This window comes from Olea europaea, chromosome 1 (assembly GCF_002742605.1).
Source record: "Olea europaea var. sylvestris chromosome 1, O_europaea_v1, whole genome shotgun sequence".
NCBI lineage: Eukaryota > Viridiplantae > Streptophyta > Magnoliopsida > Lamiales > Oleaceae > Olea > Olea europaea.
The window spans coordinates 709841-732043 of record NC_036237.1 but is presented as its reverse complement, the minus strand read 5'-3'; the positions used below and the strand labels follow the sequence as shown (position 1 = coordinate 732043).

Sequence of the window (22203 nt, the reverse complement as noted above, 5' to 3'; positions counted from 1 at the left end):
TTTTTTTTTTTTTGGATTATCTTTATGATAGATTATACTACCGCTGCCCATCTCCAGTGAATGGCGGACGAGAGCAACAAAGCAGCGTTGCTTTCTGCTAATTGTCTTTTCACAAGTCTACCGGATCATCTGCTGATAGAGATATTCATTCGTGTTCCCATCTCAGATTGGGGACAAGTCTCTTGTGTTCAGAAACACTGGGCTGATTTGTTTCGGGGAGAGTGCTTGTGGCATGCGGCTCTCATTAGGAGTTTTCCTTTGGCTGGTCAAGCTAAAAGATGGCCAGGCCCTATTCCTTGCGGGTTGAGCAAAAGGTAGGTTTCATCCTTCCTCTATGAGTGAATAATAAAGAGGTAGCATATATCAATGAAAACAATAATTTTACAAAATAAAAAACTTGCAGTAAGACTCCAAACATATAGTTGTACTTATGCGATGATTTTTCATTATTCTTGTTAGGATAAGAATATGTTTATTTTTTTGCTCGTGTCTAAGCGACATGAGTATATATATTTTTTTCCTCCATTAAACCTACTGAAACTAGTAACCTTGCAATTCTATTACCTATTTTCAGGAGGTTTGCTGCATTCTATGTCTGTAAATACATCTTTTCCCTTGATGATGAAATGGATGAGATCGTAGGTCATACTTATTTGTTTCTGAAAGAGCAGCTTGAGATCTTTACCATGCCTCCTCCATCTGGGGTTCTCCATGGAACGATAATAGGTGCTGTGTTAAATCATTTAGATATTACTTGTGCTGTTGTTACTGATTACAGATGTATCATAATTGCATAAGGACATTATCATAACTGTTACATTAAGAATCCACATAGTTTTAAGCTGAGAGACATAACTGGTTCTCCATCAGAATGATTTCATATGAAGGGTCTTCACCGAATTCTTTTGCTTTGTCTTCGTAACGTTCTTAGAACATGTTTGGCTAAGTTTCAAAAGGAGTAAAAGTTAATATATGAATTTTTTCCCTTACTTTTAAGTATAAAAATTAACTCTTGCCTTTGTTTAAATAAGTAACTTTATATCCAACTTTGACTAATAAAACAAAGTTACTTGTTCTAAAACCTACTTATTTAGTTATATTTATTTAATAACTTTTTTTAAGCTTAGCCATACACGCTATCCAATAGAACATTCATAAGAAAGCAGCTGTGTCTTTAATTGGATGTGAGGTTTGTTGCTGCTAGAACTTGAGAAGAAGTCCATGGTGTGATCACATGCTTGACACTTTCCTTAATCTGAGAACATGATCAAAGAGACTGTTCTAAGTAGTTTATTGAAGAAATAATATGTTCATCATATTCTATCCTCCATTAAACTAATTTGTGGCTGGTTTGTTTGGTGATGAAAGAATTCGCTGCCTTTTTTAACTTAAATTATGGGTCAAGATTCTTACTTGTAAAAATGAAAACACCAAGATCTTTGTGTAGTTGAACCACCTTGCTTTCCAAACACAAATTCTGCATTTTCTTGCATTCCAATGGTTCCAATCCTAATCACGATGGAAGGGACTTATTATCCACAACCTAAGTACCTAATTTTGTGAGTTTCCATGCCAAATATGTGTTTCTAGACACTTTTCAAATTTGGTGGTATTTTCCATACGAATTTCACCATGTTTTTCTACCATCTTTCTCTCTTCTTGTCCAAGACAATAATGGGACGTTGTGTTGGAGTTAAGGGATGTTATTCGGGAGTTGTAGGAATTCAAACCACTCCATCCAACCCTTTTGATATCTTGCGGGTTGGGTCACCCCCACATGGGCACCCACGATCCGTATTTCCCAACGTGTGGCATAGGAGGAACGTGAAGGAATTTTTGTTTCAGTGATCTTGTTGTAGACATGAACTGATGAAAGAATTAGCTGGTCAGTTGTGCAACTATGGAGTCACATAAAGGAAGCTGGATGTGTAGCTGTAGAAAATTCAATTTTGGGTCATTCATGAAGGATTTGAAATATGGGTCATTTGTTAAAAAAAAAAAATTCTTTGTGATGTTAATTTCAATAGTATCTTTGCACACTCCCAATTTTATGGATTGAAAACATGTTGCATCAATAATTCTCATTAACCCGATCCCTTTGCTTCTAGCAGATCAATTTATTGCCTGTGGTAAGTCACGAGACAAGGCACACGAGCTTGCTTCACTGATCTGGTTGGCTGTTATTGACAACTTCGAGGAAAATCAGGAAACCTTTCTGTTACTTAAACGCCTTGCATTTGAGGGAGATGTACGCAAATTTCCAATCATAATCTTTTTATCAGCTTGGTTTGAAAATATATTTAAGTAAATGACATTTGTATCTTTTTCATTTAGAGTGTTAAATGTGCTAATGATCTTGTTTAGGGTCTCTGTACCTATAGTTTGCAGTCTTCTAGATAAGTCAGTTTTTTTTTTGGCCGCAGCTCAACAAGTTTTTATTATTCATTGGGGGAAATTTTTTACTTACCAGAGTTTAGTCCTGAATCACTGGTTTGAGTTTTGTTCGAGTGGAGGGTCATTTTGAATTATAATTTTATCATACTTTCCGTTTCACTTCTTTCTCAGTTTAATTATGTATTTCTTTTGTATTAATACGACAATAAAAATGTTGTGCAGGTTTTTCTGTCATATCCCTACTCAAGATCATACAAAGTTCAGTGGAGGATTTTCGAGAGACTTTTTACAGATTTTCGTGACTGCTTTAATCAGTCAGATTACTACGATTTATTGGCACTTGCCAAACACAAGTTTCTGCCAATACCTTCTACTTGGTTGGGTTACTAGCTTAGCTCAATTTGGCATGTCATGAACCATGCAAAACTGTGCATAAATATGTTACTTCTGTTCTGAAAACATCAAGCTTTGTGATACTAATGTTGCTTTGGTTTATTCGAATAGGTTTTCACCACGATTTCTATGTAGTCTGTAATATCGGAATTAGTTTTGGTAATATATATTGTTACATTTGGAACAAAATTTGGCTTCGGTTCACATCTTGGTTGAGGGTTTTGTAGTAGGATAATAAATTGTAAATTTTCACAAAATGTGTTTTACTCAGCTTGCTTGATCACTGAGTTTTACAAAGTATCATATGTTAGCTATGGTTCGTGAAACACCGATGAATGTCATATAACGTGGGATTTTTCAAATTATTACTTTTGATGCTACAACATTTGATACATGTTGTTATTGACCATTTATTGATTGACATACAATTAGTTTGGATTTGTGCTGATTAGTTTAACGGTTACGAGAAGGTCAATTGATTTGACATTTGATTGGCCAAATATGCCCTCTCTCAATCGATGGAGCAAGGCAAAGCAGACAGTCTACTTGCTCAAAGTGTCGAGCATGGCAGATCGCATATTCTTTGAATATAGGTGATTAATTAAACTTGATAGCATGTACATTTAAAATATTCGGTGAGTCATCAAAACAAAATTCCCCGACCATCCGTGATTCTCATCTTTAAATTCAAAAATTCTAGGACATGTGTCCAATATGCTCTTATTTTTTCCTCGTCAAATTCACAGAGTTTAAAGCAGTCTTTGATTAAGAATAAAGGTAATTTACAACTTTTATTTTGAGTTAGTATTCACTCTCAAATATTCTTCTTTAACTTTCCTACATTATTAAGAACATAGCAACTTTCTCAACTCTTTTCATTTGCAAGAGTTAGATGATTGAGTTGTTGCCATTGTTAAATCTTATAAAAGTGACAATGATTTTATTAGGGACATTTGGATTGTGATTTCATGTACGTGCATTCAACGTCTCGAATTTCGTATTTTGAAAGGCAAATTAAAATGTCTACTTCAGCAACTGCAATGCTTATAACAAAAATCGAAAAGAAAATCTCTCTTCATTCGCGATTATAAATAAAATTTAGAAACAAATGAGGTTGGAAGTCCGGGATCGAGGGTAATAATGTCATTTCGACAACAGTTCTTAGCGTCTAATTTCAACACAATCGAAGACTGACTTCCATAATCATTCTGAATATTTTATAAACAGAAAATCGAAAACCCGGAAAACTTGTCAATACCGTGGTAGATTTCAGAAGCGACATTTGTATTTTAAACTCACAAATCTCTCTCTGTCTCTCTCTCTCCGTGCGTCTTTTTCTCGCGCTTTCTCTCTGAATTTTCACCATTTTGTTTGTGGGTTTTTGATATCGAACTTGGAACTGGAATTTCTTTGAAAATTCGTCGGAGTATTCAGCTGAATTGGGTTCTCCAAATTGGTGAGCTTTGATCATGTACTTGACCATCCCTACTTCAAGGGTTCGCGTAATATTATTTGTTTCTTTTGGCTTCACTTTTCCGTAATTTTATTCATTTATTAGTATTTATTGGGAATTGGGGTGTAGGTGAGAAGGGGTGCCTGAATTTCTATTTTGGTAAGAAATCTTGCTTAATCTCTGACTAATTAGGGTTTAAGGTCTAAAATTTTAGCTCTTTGTCGAGTTGTTATTATGCTTTTATGTTTCAGTTATTGTTGAAGACTAAATTTAGTAAATAACCATGTTTGGTATCTAATTTCTGTACCTATTCGTTCAAGTTATAGAGAAGTGGTTCAATGCATACACCTTAAAATGGGGAGGCATTTTATTAATCATTTATGAACTGTTTGTTGAAACTTATCATGCCAGAATATTCAGTTATTAATTGATGGAGTAGATAATTTTTCGAGAAGAATTAGAAAGATTTCTTCCTTTTTCCTGATCATCCTTTTCATGTATGGACTTGCTTTAGCAGGATATCAGCACGATTCCTCAAGGTTTCATAATGAGCGGATGTCTCATTATGATTTCATGTTCTATGGTCAAACTTAGATAGTGGAAGTCAAATCACACTGCAACATGAAAATTTTCATGTGTTGCCTGTATATTGATTAGCGGATGTTAACAGCCGGATTTTCATTAAATTTTATTTCACACATTTATCTTCCATTTATTCCAGCAGTCTTGCACTCGGTTAAATTCATTTCGTGTGCTTGTTCTAATTTTCTGTTCTTTGCAAAAAAAAAATTGACTGTGGGCGTACTTTCCATAAATCAATGAACTACATGCGTATGAATATGGTTCTCGCACGTAAAGCATAGTAATGACTTTTATTGTTTTTGTTGCTGAAGAAATGTGAAAACCGTTGTTGCTAGAGGTGTCTATTGCACTTTTTCTGGATAGAATGGCAACTGAGAACCCTATGAGAATTATGGAAAGCAGTCCAGCTCGAAAGTGGGCATCTTCCAAGAATGCTGCATCCAACATAGCTATTGACGAACTGGGATTGCTTCTTAAAGCGCACAACACTCGTGAAGATCAAAGTAACATGGTTTTCAGCCGTAGTGATAGTGCACCTCCAAGTATAGAAGGTTCTTTTGCAGCTTCTGGTAACCTTATACGTCGACAGAGCTCCGGCTCGAATTCAAATTTGGCAACTTTAAGCAGTGCGTTAGAAAATTTTCAATCTGAGGAGCAACTGTACACCGATCCATATTATGCACACTATTCCTCAAATCTGAGGCTTCCTTCACCTATTATCTCAAGGGAGCATAGACATCAGGCTTCTGGCAGTAATTGGAGATTGTCATCTCCAGACGGTGCCAACCGATCCTTTCACGTGCCAAGAAGATCTCTTCCAATTCATGTGGAGGAGCCTGAAGATGCTAGTTCATCCAAGAAAGCTTCTGGTGACTGGGTAGAAAGTAGTAGTCGTATGATGCCTGGACACAACAGCGTGTCTTTTTCTGGTCGTAATAAGAGTTTAGTCGATCTAACGCAGGTAATGGACAAGGTTTTTCAGTCCTATGTTGTTGATGAACATGATAAAGTCTGAAATATTTTCGGCATATCATAAGGATTTACAGAACTTATGGCTCTCTGTATTTCATCAAAATTGCTTAATGATATTTGTGTTACAAGTCTTTGGTAGCACGGCCATTACCACATTATCCAATGAATAAAAATGCATCCCAATTTCACTGCATTGGATGACGTGGCAGTGACCCACAGCCACATAGACTGGTGATGAACTCCACTCTTGAACAATTCATACTTTCTGTGTTAGTTATAGTGAAGATCAACGTTTAAAGATGTGCTGCATATATGACTATATAAATAATTTTTTTATACTAAGATAACAGTGTGAAATGATTAATGTTTGACGTGGAATTTGTAAATATTTTTAATCATCCATCCGGTTATTATTGCTTCACTCTGTGTATTGTCTTCAACGTATACCAAAAGAATTAAGGGTGCGTTTGATTACAAGTAGGAAAATTACATGGAAAGAAAATGAATTCCAAGGAATTGAATTACCTAGAAATTGTTTTCATGGAAATTGTAAATTATTGTGTTTGATTGTATAAATTTTTCACGTGGAAAATGTTGAAGTAAAAGTATTTTTTGATGTTCGTTTGACTTTGTTTTACGTGGAAATTGTCAATTTTAGGGATATCCTCTTTTACAATTATTCCTAAAATTTGTTCCCATTGCCAACAATTAAAAAAAAAATAAAAAAAGCAAAAATAAAAATAAAAAGAAAAGGTGGAAAACCAAAAACCACCTATCCCCTAGGAAAAAAAAAGGTGGAAAATCACGCTTTAAGGTGTTGTACCTAGAAATTCATGGAAAATCAATTCCCTGAAAATTTTGTTAATCAAACAGGCCAAAAGTGGAAGTTGGAATTCGAATTCCAAGTTCCATGGAAAATTTCGTGCAATCAAACGGGGCCTAAGTGATAAATAAACCACATCCCTTCCTCCAGAGTGAGGAGTGATTGAGATCTTGTTAATCTCCAAGTATTATTTTTTAACCTTGTTTTCCAGTCACAGAGAGAGTTCTAACACCAAGCTTTGTCAGAAGAATCACATTTAAGTGTATATTGTTAAATTGGTAATGGAATTCTATTGATTTTTGAATTTTATTATTAAATAAGTAACATTATCGTCAAGAGTCTACGTGCATGAAAGGGTAGGGTGAGGTGGGTGCCTCTTAATATAAAATGTAAACTTAATTACGCTTACTCTGTCTTCTGCACTATGTCATTACAATTACCATTTGGTTTACCTTTCATATTATGTTAGCTCTCATTGGTTTCAAGAACTTGAATGCTTTTGGACATAAGGCCATGCTTTCTGCAACTGTGATTTATGTTATTCCATGGCATGGGAATGGTGTGTGTATGTCATTTTCATTTTATTTAATTTACTTGGGTGCTGGGCCATTGAAGGTCAAGATGTCCATAAGATGGAAGTAGTAGAAATGAGGATGCTAGATGTACAAAAGGGAAGAAATGAAGACGTACACAAATAAATGGAGTTTCACGGATTGAAAATAAATTTAAGGAAGGAGGACTTAGGTGGTTGAGTCATGTTTTGCTTTGACTTGAAGAAACCTTGTTCATAAGAGAAGTGATTTCGGTAGAGCAAGTTAGAGAGAGAAATAGACCAAAATTAATATGTCCTGATGTAATTACTGATGATATAGTTGCTTTATATCCCAGCAGATAAATCTGTGAACAAAGTGGAATGACGAAAAATGGTTTTTATAGCCTACCGGCTCGACCCTAAGTATATTGGGAATAAGGCTTAGTTTGTTTTTGTTGTTATTATTTTATTTTTTTGAACAAGGGCCAAGGGGGTCTTGCTTGTGTTCCCCGATGCTCATAATTTACTAATTTTGGTTTAATTGATTTCTAGGAGGATTTCCCTCATATACCTTCACCAGTATATAATCACTCTCATTCCTCAACTCGTGTTATGACTGAAGAAGTAGCTGACCATGATGTTGAAACCCTTCCATTTGAAAATCTCTCTTTCAATGCATCAAAATTGCCTGAATCAAAGTCGGCACCAGATTTTCGTGGTGAAGTAGCAATTGCTTCTGATTCAACAGCCAGTAAAGATCCTTCTGCCAATTCTATTCCTAAACTGGATGCTCTGGGTTCATCACCTTCTGCTTATGAGGATGGTGTAACTGGTAATAGTATAGGCTCTGGGAATGTTTTTATTAAAGTAGAGCAGAGCAGAAATAAACCAGAGGAAGTATTTTATGAAAAGAATGTACAGAAGCAGCCGAATACTTACCTTCAGCAGCATAATGGATCCAGTCGAGGGGCAAACAACATGCAAACTGACATGGAAAAAGTCTCCCTTGGACATGTCCAATTTTCCTCATCCGAGATACCACTTCTACATACTCCTGGATCCCCATCCTCTATGTATGCAACAGCTACAGCATCTATGGGTCCTGGAAACACATTTTATCCTAATCTAAATCCATCTGGCTTATATGCTCCACAGTACAGCGCATATGCATTGGGTTCTGCATTTCTTCCCCCATTTGTAGCTGGATATCCAACTCATTCTGGTTTACCTATGCATTTTAATGCCAGTTCTGGACAAAGTTATGGCAGTCAAAATGCTGTTGTTCTGACGGGGGAAAGCATCCCGAAAGGTAGCAATACACAGAATATTGACAAGTTTTATGGACATGGACTAATGATGCGCCCATCCTTCCCAAATCATCTTCCAATGCAGTACTTTCAGCATCCTCTGGGAGATGCATATGGTGCTCCAGGGCAGTTTGGCCATCTACCTTCGCTAGGCATGATTCGCGGCCAAGCCGATTCTTTTGCTTTACCGAAGGATCCTACTATTGCTTCTTATATTTCTGACCAGAATTTCCTCTCGAAACAAAATGCGAGTCTCAGTTTTCCAAGTCCAAGGAATATGGGGGTGGCTGGTAGCAGTTACTTTGGAAGTCCAACAGGCCTTGGATTTATGCCACAATTTCCAGCATCACCAGTTGGTAGTCCAGTGCTGCCAGGATCTCCACTTGGAGGGGCTAATTTTTCTGGAAGAAAAAATGATAATGGATTTTCTCAAGGATCTGTAAGAAATAGTGGTGGTTATGCAGGATGGATAGGGCAAAAACGGTCTGACAGCTTCAGTAGCCCTAGGAAGCATTCTTTTCTTGAGGAACTTAAAACTGGCAGCGCACGAAGAATTGACCTCTCTGAGATCAAAGGGTGTATCGTTGAATTCAGGTAGTCTTTGTACTGGGCTTCTTTCAGTTGTGTGCGTTTCGATATCTATACCACTCCCTCAACAGAAAAAGAATTATTTTTATTCGTGTGCTTTGTAGTGTTGATCAACACGGGAGTCGATTTATACAACAGAAGATGGAAAACTGTAATATTGAAGAGATGGAGTCCGTTTTCCGAGAAATTCTTCCTCATGCTTCAAAATTGATGACAGATGTTTTTGGAAACTATGTCATTCAAAAGGTATGAATTTAAATTTCATCACTCAGCCATTTATATCTTAGGTGTTGCGTATGATGTTACGGTCTTACAGACGCTTTTAAGTTTTAACTCTATGAATGAAACATGTTCTTTTTGATCTGTGGAAAATTTCACTCACAGTTCTTTGAATACGGGACCTGTGAACAAAGGAGAGAACTGGCAAATCAACTATCAGGGAAGATATTACCCTTGAGTTTTCAAATGTATGGCTGTCGTGTTATTCAAAAGGTTGGTGCTGATATTTTATCCTAATAGTATCTTAAATTGTGTGAACTGCTGTATAATATACTGTCTTTCAAGAAACATGCCACAATGGGACATGCCTCTGAGGGAGAAAACCAGCAGCCATGGTAAGACAGATGGTGCAACCAGGAAATATGGTTATTTTTGCAAAAAAATGTAAAAAATCAAACATGCTTGCTGGGATTCAGTTGCTGTTTCTGCAGGAATATGGGGTGAAAGCGGAGAAAAGTTCAGCTCTGCCCAAGTGAAAAAACAATTTATGTATTTATAATTTTACATGTCAATTGATACAGCCTATGATGCACCGACACGGCACTGTCGATTGTCGAACACTCTGGCACACAATTTTTCAAAAAAGTAATGATACATTGATTAAATTTAAAAAAAAAAAATATTCACTTCTATAGTTTAACTTTATCTTTGTACTTATTATTAAATTTTCTTGGTTGAAATCTTTTAAATAATAGTACCCATTTGTTACATTATAATAACTTTAAGTAAAATTATATATTTGTGTTGTACGAACATTTCAATTAAGATAGTTTGTCAATGTCCAACATGTGTAGGACTCGTGTCGAATACTGACATTCTACTATGTTCATTCTTCTTCTTTTTTATCAAAAATATTATATATTTTTAAATCGAAGATATTATTAAATAACAAATAAGTATTCATATTCTTAAGATTTCGACAAGAAAAAAGAAGTATAAAACTAATTTTATACTGTATAAATGAAGAATTTTAAATAGTTTAATTAACAAGTTGGCAGTGTGTCGTGTCATTACTTTTTGAAGAATCGCGTGTCAACGTGTTTGACACGTGACACGCATATTCGTGTCAGTGCATCATAGTTATATATTAATACTACTAAAGAAAGAAAAATGATGTGGTATTCTAGAAGTGTCGTATACGACATGACATGATACGTGCCAGACGCGGATGCACCATCTGTGCAACATAGAATATAGCTACTTTTTGTCATTCTTCCATGGAAGCATTCTATTAGTTGCATGCATTGGTCTTATATTGTTAAAGTTTTCCCTTATAATATTATCTTTATGTTCTCAAATAATCTGATTGTGCTTCTTATTGAGCTTCTTGAGCCTAAACTATTAAAATGATCATGCACGTTTTTGCATTTATAAATGTGCGACTTGCTGTATCATTGATGGTTGCTATACTGGATATCAATTTTAGGCATTGGAAGTTATTGAAATTGACCAAAAGATAGAACTTGTTCATGAACTTGATGGGCATGTCATGCGATGTGTACGTGATCAAAATGGAAATCACGTTATACAAAAATGTATCGAATGCATACCCACGGAGAAAATTTATTTTATCATCTCTGCATTTCGAGGCGAAGTAGCTACTCTATCTACTCATCCCTATGGGTGCCGTGTTATTCAGGTATAATATTTTTTCGGTTTTCATGTTGCTGGAGGAATATTGTCAATTATGGACAATAAATGATGACATTATAATGGGGTTAAAATCACGAGTGGTCATTGAATGTGTAACGATATTTCATGTTGGTTATTGAACTTGAATTTGTTTCAAGTTGGTTATTGAACTTAAACAGGTGTTACAATTTGGTCATTCTATCTAAGTTTGACTATTGGCATCCTAGTTGGCAAAAACTAACTTCTTTGTCACCTCTTTCATTAGTTCAGTATCCAACTTGGAACGGTTTGAAATTTAGTGAAAGCCATTGTATTTAACCCCGTTGTAATGCATTTTTATAGAATTGGTAATTTCATTTGATTGGTCCTGTTAGTTCTATTTTTAACTGGAAATTGATGAAATAGAAATTACTAGATTAGAAACTCTTCTCTCGATTCCTTTGTAGAGAGTCTTGGAGCATTGCCCAAATGAATTACAGAGTCAATTTATAGTTGATGAGATTTTGGAATCAGCTTATGACCTTGCTCAAGATCAGTATGGGAATTATGTCATACAGGTATTTGTTTCAAATCATGTCACTTTATCAACTGTTTTTGCTCTATATTTCTTACCTGTAAATTTATCTTTAAATAATTTTAACTCTTAGATTTTGTACTTGAGTTGATGTCTACTTTTATTGTGCATTCTAACAAATTAAAATCAGTGTGTTGCTCTTTTATTTGGAGCTTGTGGATATTTTTGAATGAAAATAACTTTTTGTTGCCAATAATGTTTGGATATGTTTTTCCTTTTTTTTGTCAAAAACTTTATTTGTCTTGTTAGTAATTGCCAATGTTTATAAAACCGGACCAGACTGGTCAGTTCAACCGATAAATGTGGGAACCGGACCAAAATCCGATCCTGTTATACTAAATTAATTGGTTAATTAATAACTAGGCAAATAACTGAAAAATCGGTCAATTAAACCGGGAATCGTTCACGATTTTTAGACCGGTTTCCAAAACTTTTTTTTTAAGAAATTATTATATAACAAAAAGGTTACCTTCGAGATGGAAACCCATTTACTCACTTTTCTACCAATGGGGCTCTTTTATAACCATTCTTGAGTCCCATAATTGATAAAATTCAATAAAACACACTTTCAATGTTGGATCAAAAAACTTCAATAAAGCACACTTTTTCAATATTATTTATGGTCACATGGTGCATGGCTACAAAATTAAATTACTCAATATCTATAGATTACTAAACAATTTTTTTAATCTTACAAATTATTTAGTAAAATTGAAATGAGTTTTTAAGTGATCTAACGAATTAAAAACAATTAAAATTTATATTAAAAAAAACATTTGACATATTTGTATTTATTTTAAATTAATGGTATAAAAATTTAATTATATATTTTTGTTAAAATAAAATTTAAATGTTTATAAATATTTATTTATTACCTCCAGTTTAACCCCGGTTCGATTTCGGTTGAACCTTTTGACACTTGATCCTTATTCTTTTCTGGGTTGATGCGCGGGCCGGGTTTTAAAACATTGGTAATTTCTTTTGAAAGTAGCAACTATTGGTTTACTCTCAAAGTAAGTCTCTGTTTGATGGCTATTGTAAAGAGAAATTGGGGGAAAATGATGTTTTGAATTGTGATTTATTGGAAAATGTGTGGTTAATAAGTAAAAGTTTTGGATTTGCTTGTAGAATATTTTATTGTGTGAATGTGTTGTTGAAAATCAGTATGAGAAATAAAGAGTTTCAATTTAAAGAGAGTCAAACAGGGGCTAAAACGTATTTCCAAGATTGACCAATTTAATTTCTTTAATCAAAATAGAAATCGTAGCAGGCGGCTTCTTTTTGTTCCAATTCACATCGGCTGAATATTGTAGCAAAATCCTGGAGTTCGGCCCTTGGTATATTCTTGGCAAATCGCCACTTATTAAAATGGATCCTAGCTCAAAACCAAAAGGAGTTATTTTTATATACATAGCCCCTGTTTGAGCCCCATTTTTGGGGGAAAAAATGAATTTTTGAATAGTGTATTGATGAGAAATTTGTGGTTAGAAAATAAGAAAAAATTTTGGATTTATGTTTAATATTATTTTATTGAAAAATGTGTGGTTGAAGTGATGTCACAACACTGTTAAAAAATGCATTTTTTCAAAAGAATAGGGCTCAAACAAGGGCTTATAAATAAAAATTTTAGCTTCGTGAAACGCGCACATCTTGCATTTTTTTTTTACCTGATGAGATGTGTATGATCTTTAAGAGTTAACAACATGTTTTCCCTTAAAAAATATTCACGCGTTATGGTTTTTTTGTGAGGATTAGAAAATGATAACTAGGATAGATGATACTAGTTTATGGCACAATTATCAGTGAAGATCTGGTACGAATTGCCATTTTCATCATTCTGTAAAAAACTTTAGAAAGATGGGATTGAAGGAGAAAAAAATAAGTTTGTGTTTTTTTATATGCGTAAATTTGATGTTTGTGAAATGAACGTTAAAAAGTGATATAGAAGAATAAAAAAGAACAAAAAAATATTTCCTTTTGGGTACATGTCTAAGTTAGAAATTATTTGGCATTCCTGACTGATACTATGTTCCAGTTAGAAAGTGTCTTAGGATGAAATACTGTCTGGAAAGCCTTTAGTTTTGAATTGCAGTTGCTACTTGTGATTTGTTTTGTTACCTCGATTAAATATGAAATTGCATGAAATGTTGTTCAATCTTAATCTTTTGTTCTTTCCCTTTTTTTGAATCATGTTTCTTAGTATGTTTTCAACATTTTACTTCGATTCTTAATAAGAAGATTGGCTATATCCTTGCAGCATGTTTTAGGGAGGAGAAAATCCTATGAAAGAAGTCACATTATTAGCAAGTTGTCTGGAAGAATCGTACAAATGAGTCAGCACAAATATGCGTCAAATGTTGTTGAGAAGTGCTTAGAATTTGGCGATGCTATGGAAAGGGGGCTCTTGATTGAAGAGATTCTGGCACTGTCAGGAGACAATGACAATATGCTCGTAAGTGAATTAGTTATTCAGCTTCAGAATTCTGCGGTTTCTACAGATAATGTATAAACTAAGTCTTTGTTTGGTACAAATTCTTTAAAATTCCTTTTTCAAATTCATTGTCAACCACACATTCTCCAAATAAAATAATTTTGCATGTGGACCCATAACTTCTCCCTATTATTTAACCACACATTCTCCCAAAAAAAAAAAAAAAATCAGTTTTCACAATATCTATTTGGCTGCAAACATATTAAAGGGTGCTTAATTCCCTTTCCTGCCTTCTCCCTAAATTCAATATTTAAATTGAAACAAAAAAGAATGATGAGAAAAAAAAAGATAGTTTCGGATGTTGAATAAAAACTAAGGGGTAAAATGGGAATATGCATAGTTGTCTTTTATTATTTTAAAAAAAGACAAGGGTGTTACCATGATAGTCTGATTTTCCTTTAAAAGTAAATTGATGTGTTAAATACATTTTCTTTTACCAAATTGAAGTTTTACTGAAAAGGGGGAACATATTGTTTCATCTTTCTAGATCGGTTTGCGATTGCGTTCTTGCGCACCCCAAACATGGTAACTTCTTGTGTAAGATATTTGATTGGTGCAAATTCCTTGTGGATATTATGCCTCTGTTTGGTCTTGTTAAAAATAAGATTTTTTAGTTAATTTTAATAAAAGTTAATGAAATGCGTGATTGAAAAGTTTATGAAAGTTGTGGGTTTCATGAAATGTTTTTGGGGAAACGGAGTTTTAATGGGGCCAAACAGAGGCTAAATTTTCTTTACCAATTTTATTTGTATTTGTATTTTTATTTTTTGGCTGAAGCTGTTGGAACTGAATGTTACTAAATTTGTTATGGAGCCTGTATTTGTTGTACTGATTTACTTTCATGTTTTAGACAATGATGAAGGACCAATACGCAAACTATGTGGTCCAGAAGATACTCGACATTAGCAATGATAAACAACGGGAATTATTACTAGAGCGAATCAGGGTTCATCGTCTTGCTTTGAAGAAATACACCTATGGAAAACATATAGTTGCTCGATTCGAAGAATTGTATGGTGAAGGTAAGGATATCTAGCTCAGTACTTTTGCTTAGGTTACAGAATCTCAAGAATCAATATATATATATGTCATGCTTGGCTAAGCTTATAAGTGAGTGAGATCATTGTTTCTAAATGATTCTCTTTTAATTTTAAGTAAAAAATGCTACTTATTTTTAAATTTATAAGCGAACTTTTTAAGCTTAGGCAGCGTTGCTTTTAATTTCCATTTTCTCCTTGAAATGTAGCTTTGTTTATATTTGATCGACCCTTAATTGTTTTGATGCAGAAAGTCGAGTATCTGAACCATAAAAAGCTTAGTATTGGCAATTTCTTTGTCGTTTGTAGTAGCAGCAAGAGATGACATTGCTCGCTGTAACAGGCAGACTATAATATCATGTAAATATTTGTAGTATATATCTCCAAAATGTAGCAATAGCGAGAATCTATGGTGATTGCTCAATATGATAATAAGTTATTGCTTGCCGAAAACAGGTTGACAAAATTCAGTTTCTTGACTCATAATTCATAGGTAGTTTTTCAAGTGAAGTGAACTGGTAATATGGGGTGGCCCCGTGTATGGTAGATAGCCTTGATGTGCATGTTTGGTATCGTATTAGTTAGTATAATTGATAAGATTTCGGTCGCTCTTTTTTCATAACGGGGTTTGATGGATTGGTTTATTTGGAAACATCGGGAAAAAGTCTAGTCATTCATAGGGATGGCGATGGGCAGAGCCAATTTGGCCCTTTAACCGAGACAAGCTGAGCTCTCGTTGCTCGGCAGCGAGCTCGGCTCGGCCCACGAGCTCATGATCTGAGCTCTCGTTGCTCGGTAGCGAGCTCAGCTCGGCTCACAAGCTCGTGAGCCAAGTCGAGCTCATGAGTTATTCGCGAGCTCGTATTTTTTTAGTAAATTTGCACTTTTTTTTATTTTTTGTAAATTTTCATATTTTTTGACGAGCTCGTCAAAAATGGCTCGTGGGCTTAATGAGCCGAGCCTGATTGAGTACCCTGCTCGATCCGTTTGACATCCCTAGTCATTCATTAAAAATTGAAATCTAGAATGCATTGAAATTTTGTTTGCCCTCATTTTTTAAAATTTATTATTAATTGAATATATTTGGATCATATATCTATACAATTTGATCATAAATTAACGATTTAGTTAATCACTTATTATATAAATTAGTAATCTTATATAACAAATTATTTTATGATTACAATTCAAAAATTTTATAAGTGATTGTTTGTTTATCAGTTACAAATCAAAAAAAATTATAAATTACGATTTATTTATTAGTCATGAATCACAAATATTATAAATCACAATTTATTGTATAGTTACAAATTATTAGTTATAAAGTCAACTTTTATTTGTCACAATTTATCTATTTATTACTAATTATTAGATTAATTGGTCACGATTAATTTTTCGGTTACAACTTAATCAATTGTGAATCACAGTTAAAACTCTTAGATCACGTTACAAATTAACCAATTGTTGGTTGTAATTAACCAAATGATTGGCCACAAGTATTCCACCCCATCTCAAGCAGTCGTCGTCGCTATCTCCATCAACCACCACCCCATCGTCATCGCGACTACAGTCACACCCCACCGCAACTACAAACAGAACCACCGCCACAACCCGCGCCGCTGTCACTAGCTGTCCACCAACAAATCAAATCTAAAACGCCATTGTCGCCTCCACAATTTGCCTCCACCATTTTCAACCACCACCACCACACCTAAACACTCCTTCACAGAATAGGCAAGAAAAAATCATCACGATACCACTATCACCGCAACTAACCACCATACCAACAGTAGACCAAAAAAGCCATCACCACCACTCCAACAAACAAAACCAAAACCAAAACCACGTTACCTTGTCGTAGATCCACCAGTACCTACGCCAACCACCCGGAGCACACTATCAGCGCTTGAACTGCAGCAGTGCCCATTTTGCGCAAAGAGCAGCATTGCAGCGACTATCGGCACCGCCCCTGTATCCGATGCGGTCCGATGAAGAGAAGCTCCATTATGCACGGTGCTCCCAGTTGTGGTTCATCGCCGTTGTAGCTCAATAAAGGAGACGAGAGAGATGAGGATAAAAACAACTCCGATGAAGGGAGAGCGAGTTATGGAGAGAGAAAGGAGGAGGGAAATTGATTAGGGTTTGGAATGAAAATTATATATTTAATAATTAAAAATAAAATATCTGATTTGTGAAATATGAAACTTCCCTCCTCAATTTAGAACACAGATTTTTAAAGGTAGGGTGAGGAGTAATTTCCTCTTTTTTATATTCATTTTCAATTACACATCTTATGGGATAAATAACATTTTTTTTTTAGTCATATATTTCTTAAACATTTTTCAAATATATTAAAAGAGAATAGCATCAATAATGTCGATCAACATTTTAGGTGACAGCTTTATAATATTAAATAATAGGTACACTTATATGCAACGTTAAATGATTCATTTAATTAAAATTAAGTGTACCGTCAAGGCTACTGTTATATAGCATTATTCCTATTAAAATTTATTTATTAACCAAACTAGATGTGCGAAATCAACTAAGAATAAGTTAGTTTAGTTCTCACTTCTCAAACAAACGGTTCACAATTAAAAAAATTTACTCGAGTTTTTCTTTTACCTCATGTTTATTTCAATTAAAAAGATTAAAATTATTAATAATAAATTTTAATTGCACATTTTATGTCACAACTTTTAAATGCCTTCCATGATTTTTTGTCAAAATTTATATTTTATCTTAAACTTTAGGGGTTTATGTAGTTTTCCGTTGCTAATTTGATACTCTGGTAAGACTAGGCCTTTTCAACACATTGAAGGGAATGAGAAATTAAAAAAATATGACGATATTTTTAATTAATTATTATTTTTGAAACGAATAAGGATTATGTCCAAAAACTCAACCTTCATTTTTAAAATTAAATTCGTCCATGGCCATCCAAATTTATACTTAGTATTATTAAGGTCACCCATTTTAAATTTGTTTCACGATGATCATTTAACTTTATATTTAGTGTCACCATAACCATTGTATTTGATTTTATTTTATTACGATCACTCAATTTCATATAATGCTTTATCATGACCACCCAAATTCTTTTCACATTTTTTACTAATTTTAAAAGCTTAAAAGCTGTAAATCGATAACTTTGTGTTAAATATATAAAAAAATAAAAAAAATGAAATAAAATAAAAACGTATTTGAAAAAAAAATGTTGCTTAAAAAAATAAAATGAAAACTTATTTTTTTAAAAGTGTTTTTAAAATAAGATAAAAACTTATTTAAAAAAAGTTACTTAGTAAAATAAAATAAAAGGTTATTTAAAAAAAATTATTTAGAAAAATAAAATAAAAAAATATTTGAAAAAATATGTTGCTTAAAAAAATAAAATGAAAATTTATTTTTCTAAAAGTGTTTTTAAAATAAAATAAAAACTTATTTAAAAAAAGTTACTTAGTAAAATAAAATAAAAGGTTATTTTAAAAAAATATATATTTAGAAAAATAAAATAAAAATTTATTTTAAAAAATATTTTTAAAATAAAAATTTATTTTAAAAAATATTTTTAAAATAAAAAACTTTAGATTTTTAAAATTGATTTTATATATATAATGCAAAGTTAAAATTTTTACCCCTGTTTGATTGGCCACATTTTTCATGGTTTGTTTGATTGCAATATTTTTTAGGGAATTCCATTTCTATATTTTCCCTCACATGTGCATCTTCCTTGAAATGGTGGAAAATCAATTCCCACCAAATGAACACATTTAATTGATAATTCTTAGGAAAACAAGTTTTAGAAAATTTAATTTCTTAGAATTCATTTTTTTTTCATTCGAATTCCATTCTTGTAATAAAACAGACCTAGCGAAAAGAGTTGGAAAAAAAAAGTTTTTGACTATGGTGAAATTTATATAAAATTGGGTGGTTGTGATGAAATAAAATCAAATTGAATGACCATAATAACACCAAGTATATAGTTGGATGACCATACTGAAATAAAATCAAATTGAGTCTCATAGGTGGATTTAACCCTCATTGTGAACGTTTCAACAAAATCTAGAATCTATCTGCACAATCGTGTCAAGTATTCTGTTGTTGATTTATCAAGACTATTGATTTTGAATATATCCAACAATTATATATTCGAGAACATCGACAAGAAGCGATGAGATTCCGAATCAGAAGATATTGATGAATTGGTCATGATTTAGGGCAATCACAATCCATAGCATATAATTGAAGAAGAAGAAGGGCGACTTTAATTACATGGCGCAATCGAATACGTTAATGATTGTAATGGGGAGGCCTTTGATTGTGCTGATCAGTGGTACTCTTGTGTACTACCATTGTTCCTACCGGAATTCGAGTGTTGTTTCACTTCTCTCCGATGTGTTCATCGTCCTTTTGTGCTCGCTAGCCATTCTCGGCCTCCTTTTCCGCCATATGAACGTAGCTGTCCCTGTTGATCCTCTCGAATGGCAGATTTCACAGGAGGCTGCGAATTCGATATTCGCCTGCTTGGCTAACACCGTCGGCGCTGCCGAGTCCGTCCTCCGCGTTGCCGCTACCGGCCACGACAAGCGCCTCTTTTTTAAGGTACTATGATTATCTACCCTAATTTTGGCTGTAATTTCATTTCTTGACCTAGATAGTTTAAAAATGATCCCCTTTATCAATAATTAATAACATTTCTAAATAGTATTAGGGCCGATTTGCGATGAATATAAATTTGCGCCTTGATCGGATTTTACTTTTCTGATGGAGAATCGAAGGCATGGTTGATTCATTGAAGTATTTATTTATTCTGTGTTCTCAATTCCTACATACATATGAACAGAGAGAGAGAGAAAGACAAATAATGTCTACTAATTGAATAAAGGTTCAAAGAAAGAGGGATCATGTCAGTTATCTGCACTTCTGAACCTTGTTTATCATTCAATTGTGCTGCTAATGGAAATTCAAGACTGGCTAATTTATCCAATGAATCTGTCTGGAGAATACGTCTTTGATCTTATTTCGTTTGCATCAGGTGGTTGCCTGTCTATATGTTCTGTCGGCCATTGGAAGAGTTGTTTCAGGCGTCACTGTTGCATATGTAGGTGAGTCTTATACGCCTTCTTTCATTCTCTCGGATGCCAGCTTAAAAGTTACTTTTATTGAAAATAAGTTTGTGGGAAGAAAAAGTAACTTTGAAAATCTATGGCAAACTACGTAACCTAAAAATAAGTAACTTAACATGCTCGTAATTTGCTGTTCTTGTTGATTGAGATAATCACTTGTTAGTTTCTGGGGACTGGACTTGTGAAAATGTACAGTGTATAACTCTAGTGTTGTGTTACTTGATATCCCATAGCTGCCAACACTATGACTTTTGAAAAACCATTGAAATAATAAATAGCAGGTAGGATTAATGGTTAGACAATCGCAAGTAATTTGATTTATATAATGTAGTAAGAGCATGTTTGGCTGTGTTTTACTAACAAAACTTACTTTTCTAGAAATAAGTACTAACCAACTTTCTACAAATTTAACTTTTAAGCATTGCCAAACATGCTTATAATCTCTTTGTTTTGAGGGGGCATGGTTGGGTTGGAGGGGAATCTACGATGATGTTTTCCAATGAGTTGGAGGAGGTTCAATTCGGTTTTAGAGTAAATGTGGCTGGCTGTGCCCACACAATCCTCGTTTTAGGTGTGCCGGTTACAGGTCATTGCAGGCTGCTGGCCTCTACAACTGAGCTTGCACATGCTAAGCCTGGACCTTCTGGCACATTTCAACACCCTAATAGCTAGCCATCAAGTTTTGCCTTTCCAATTTATGATGGTGAAACCACTTTTCTTGAAGCTCCACCTTCACTTGGTCTCTATATGTTTTGTTTGCTTATTCATTGGTTTTCTTCTATAGGATTATGCTTGCTTTGTCTCTATATGCTCATTGAGAATTCACAATCAAATGGCTCCTGTTTGGCAAGATTTTCTGCGAGGAGAGAGGACGCAATTTCTTTACAGGATAACACTTTGCTCTAATGCAAAATATTCTCAAGCCTCATCCAGGGTAATGGTTGATCTGTATCGGTGCTATATCTATGATTCTATTTGTACGCTTCCATGTTTCCTAAGAATCTTATATAATGAGAAAGCCCAGTTTATACTCGACTCGTCTTTCAGCAGCATTTTACCAAGAAATGTGCTCTATACTACAATTTCAAGAAATTCCATTTATGCGTGCACATTGTTCCACACACGAAAATTATTCCCAAACCTAGAGTATAGTTACCACTACCAATCTGCTCAAGATACAAGGGGCAAAATTGAACTGGCTTTGCTTGTTGAAATAGGGTCGCGTGGCGCACTGGTTGAACTGGGCCTTCAACCAGCTTTATTAAAATTGAACATATTCTGTACAATAGTCAACTATTACACAGAATGAACTCGAGTTGTATGCCTGTCAACCATTTTCCTACTTTTCAGATTGATTTTCCAGGGTATCAAAAGGTATAGAAGAAATTTAATTACTTATCGATCTTATTTATGAATCGATTACATTTTGAGGAAAAATTATGTTGGTACAAATTGATACAGTACCAACAAACCAGAGCTCCTCATAGATAAGGCCGTACACACCCTTCCTGCTGACACAGGCTTCAGATCCTTGTTGCTTGCTGTGGGTTGACACCCGGAACAAAATTCATTGCATTCAGCAAGATTGATCATGAAGGACGTCTCTCTGCAAGCAATATATATTTCCACGCTCCGTAGGAAGGCACGACTTTCAAGCAACTTGCGGCCCAGCCTCTGTAAAGGCCCATAAGACCTTCTTGCTTAATTTTGTTTTGAGAAACTAACAAAAAGAACGTATTTTCAACAATTTCAAAACAAACACTCAAAACACAAAATTCAAAATGAATTTAAAACTCAAAACACAAAACTGAAACACAAAGAAAACACCCCCTAACTTATCGTGCTCGCTGTCACGCCTGAAAAAAGCGGGTAATAATTAGGAGGAATCCTGGCGGCATGGTTGGTATTCACAATTCAAATTTTCCACCCAGGTGGGCGATTGGATCGCTCCAGAAATAATCGTCTAATGGACATATGAATTCAAAGACATCTGGCTGTACACAGCCCCACAAGAGTTCGA

The 22203-nt window shown here is 34.3% G+C and overlaps 3 protein-coding genes across 8 annotated transcripts; all 3 read left to right on the top strand.

Moving 5' to 3' along the window:
• Positions 1-6: 6 nt before the first annotated feature.
• On the top strand, positions 7-3057 carry LOC111405348. Its single transcript, XM_023034203.1, has 4 exons — positions 7-314; positions 575-726; positions 2112-2248; positions 2617-3057. Exons 1-4 carry the CDS (start codon positions 61-63, stop codon positions 2782-2784), a joined length of 711 nt encoding a protein of 236 aa, XP_022889971.1. The 5' UTR covers positions 7-60; the 3' UTR covers positions 2785-3057.
• A 931-nt stretch (positions 3058-3988) lies between these two features.
• LOC111405121 (pumilio homolog 5-like) lies at positions 3989-15567 on the top strand. Of its 4 annotated transcripts, none has more exons than XM_023033961.1 (10): positions 3989-4258; positions 5134-5783; positions 7702-9050; positions 9149-9290; positions 9429-9536; positions 10750-10962; positions 11402-11512; positions 13787-13981; positions 14871-15042; positions 15308-15567. In XM_023033961.1, exons 2-10 carry the CDS (start codon positions 5187-5189, stop codon positions 15328-15330), a joined length of 2910 nt encoding a protein of 969 aa, XP_022889729.1. In that variant the 5' UTR covers positions 3989-4258; positions 5134-5186; the 3' UTR covers positions 15331-15567. The 4 variants fall into 4 exon arrangements, with proteins under 4 accessions (XP_022889729.1, XP_022889807.1, XP_022889657.1 ...); XM_023034039.1 differs by having other exon boundaries at positions 3989-4283; XM_023033889.1 differs by having other exon boundaries at positions 3990-4243.
• Positions 15568-19099: 3532 nt separating this feature from the next.
• LOC111404917 (reticulon-like protein B22) lies at positions 19100-21514 on the top strand. Of its 3 annotated transcripts, XM_023033770.1 has the most exons (4): positions 19100-19659; positions 20093-20162; positions 20770-20886; positions 20968-21099. In XM_023033770.1, the coding sequence occupies exons 1-3, from the start codon at positions 19330-19332 to the stop codon at positions 20853-20855; spliced, it is 486 nt and encodes a 161-aa protein (XP_022889538.1). In that variant the 5' UTR covers positions 19100-19329; the 3' UTR covers positions 20856-20886; positions 20968-21099. The 3 variants fall into 3 exon arrangements, with proteins under 3 accessions (XP_022889538.1, XP_022889490.1, XP_022889439.1); XM_023033722.1 differs by lacking the exon at positions 20770-20886 and having other exon boundaries at positions 19103-19659; positions 20968-21218; XM_023033671.1 differs by lacking the exons at positions 19100-19659; positions 20093-20162 and having other exon boundaries at positions 20169-20886; positions 20968-21514.
• The last annotated feature ends 689 nt before the right edge of the window (positions 21515-22203 follow it).

Coding starts and splice junctions, on each gene's coding strand:
- LOC111405348 (XM_023034203.1), top strand. CDS start 61: ATGGCGGACGAGAGCAACAAAGCAGCGTTGCTTTCTGCTAATTGTCTT. Junction 315..574: donor CCTTGCGGGTTGAGCAAAAG/GTAGGTTTCATC, acceptor ACCTATTTTCAG/GAGGTTTGCTGCATTCTATG. Junction 2,249..2,616: donor GCCTTGCATTTGAGGGAGAT/GTACGCAAATTT, acceptor AATGTTGTGCAG/GTTTTTCTGTCATATCCCTA.
- LOC111404917 (XM_023033671.1), top strand. CDS start 20,809: ATGCTAAGCCTGGACCTTCTGGCACATTTCAACACCCTAATAGCTAGC. Junction 20,887..20,967: donor TGCCTTTCCAATTTATGATG/GTGAAACCACTT, acceptor TTTCTTCTATAG/GATTATGCTTGCTTTGTCTC.
- LOC111405121 (XM_023033961.1), top strand. CDS start 5,187: ATGGCAACTGAGAACCCTATGAGAATTATGGAAAGCAGTCCAGCTCGA. Junction 9,537..10,749: donor GCTGTCGTGTTATTCAAAAG/GTTGGTGCTGAT, acceptor TATCAATTTTAG/GCATTGGAAGTTATTGAAAT. Junction 10,963..11,401: donor ATGGGTGCCGTGTTATTCAG/GTATAATATTTT, acceptor ATTCCTTTGTAG/AGAGTCTTGGAGCATTGCCC.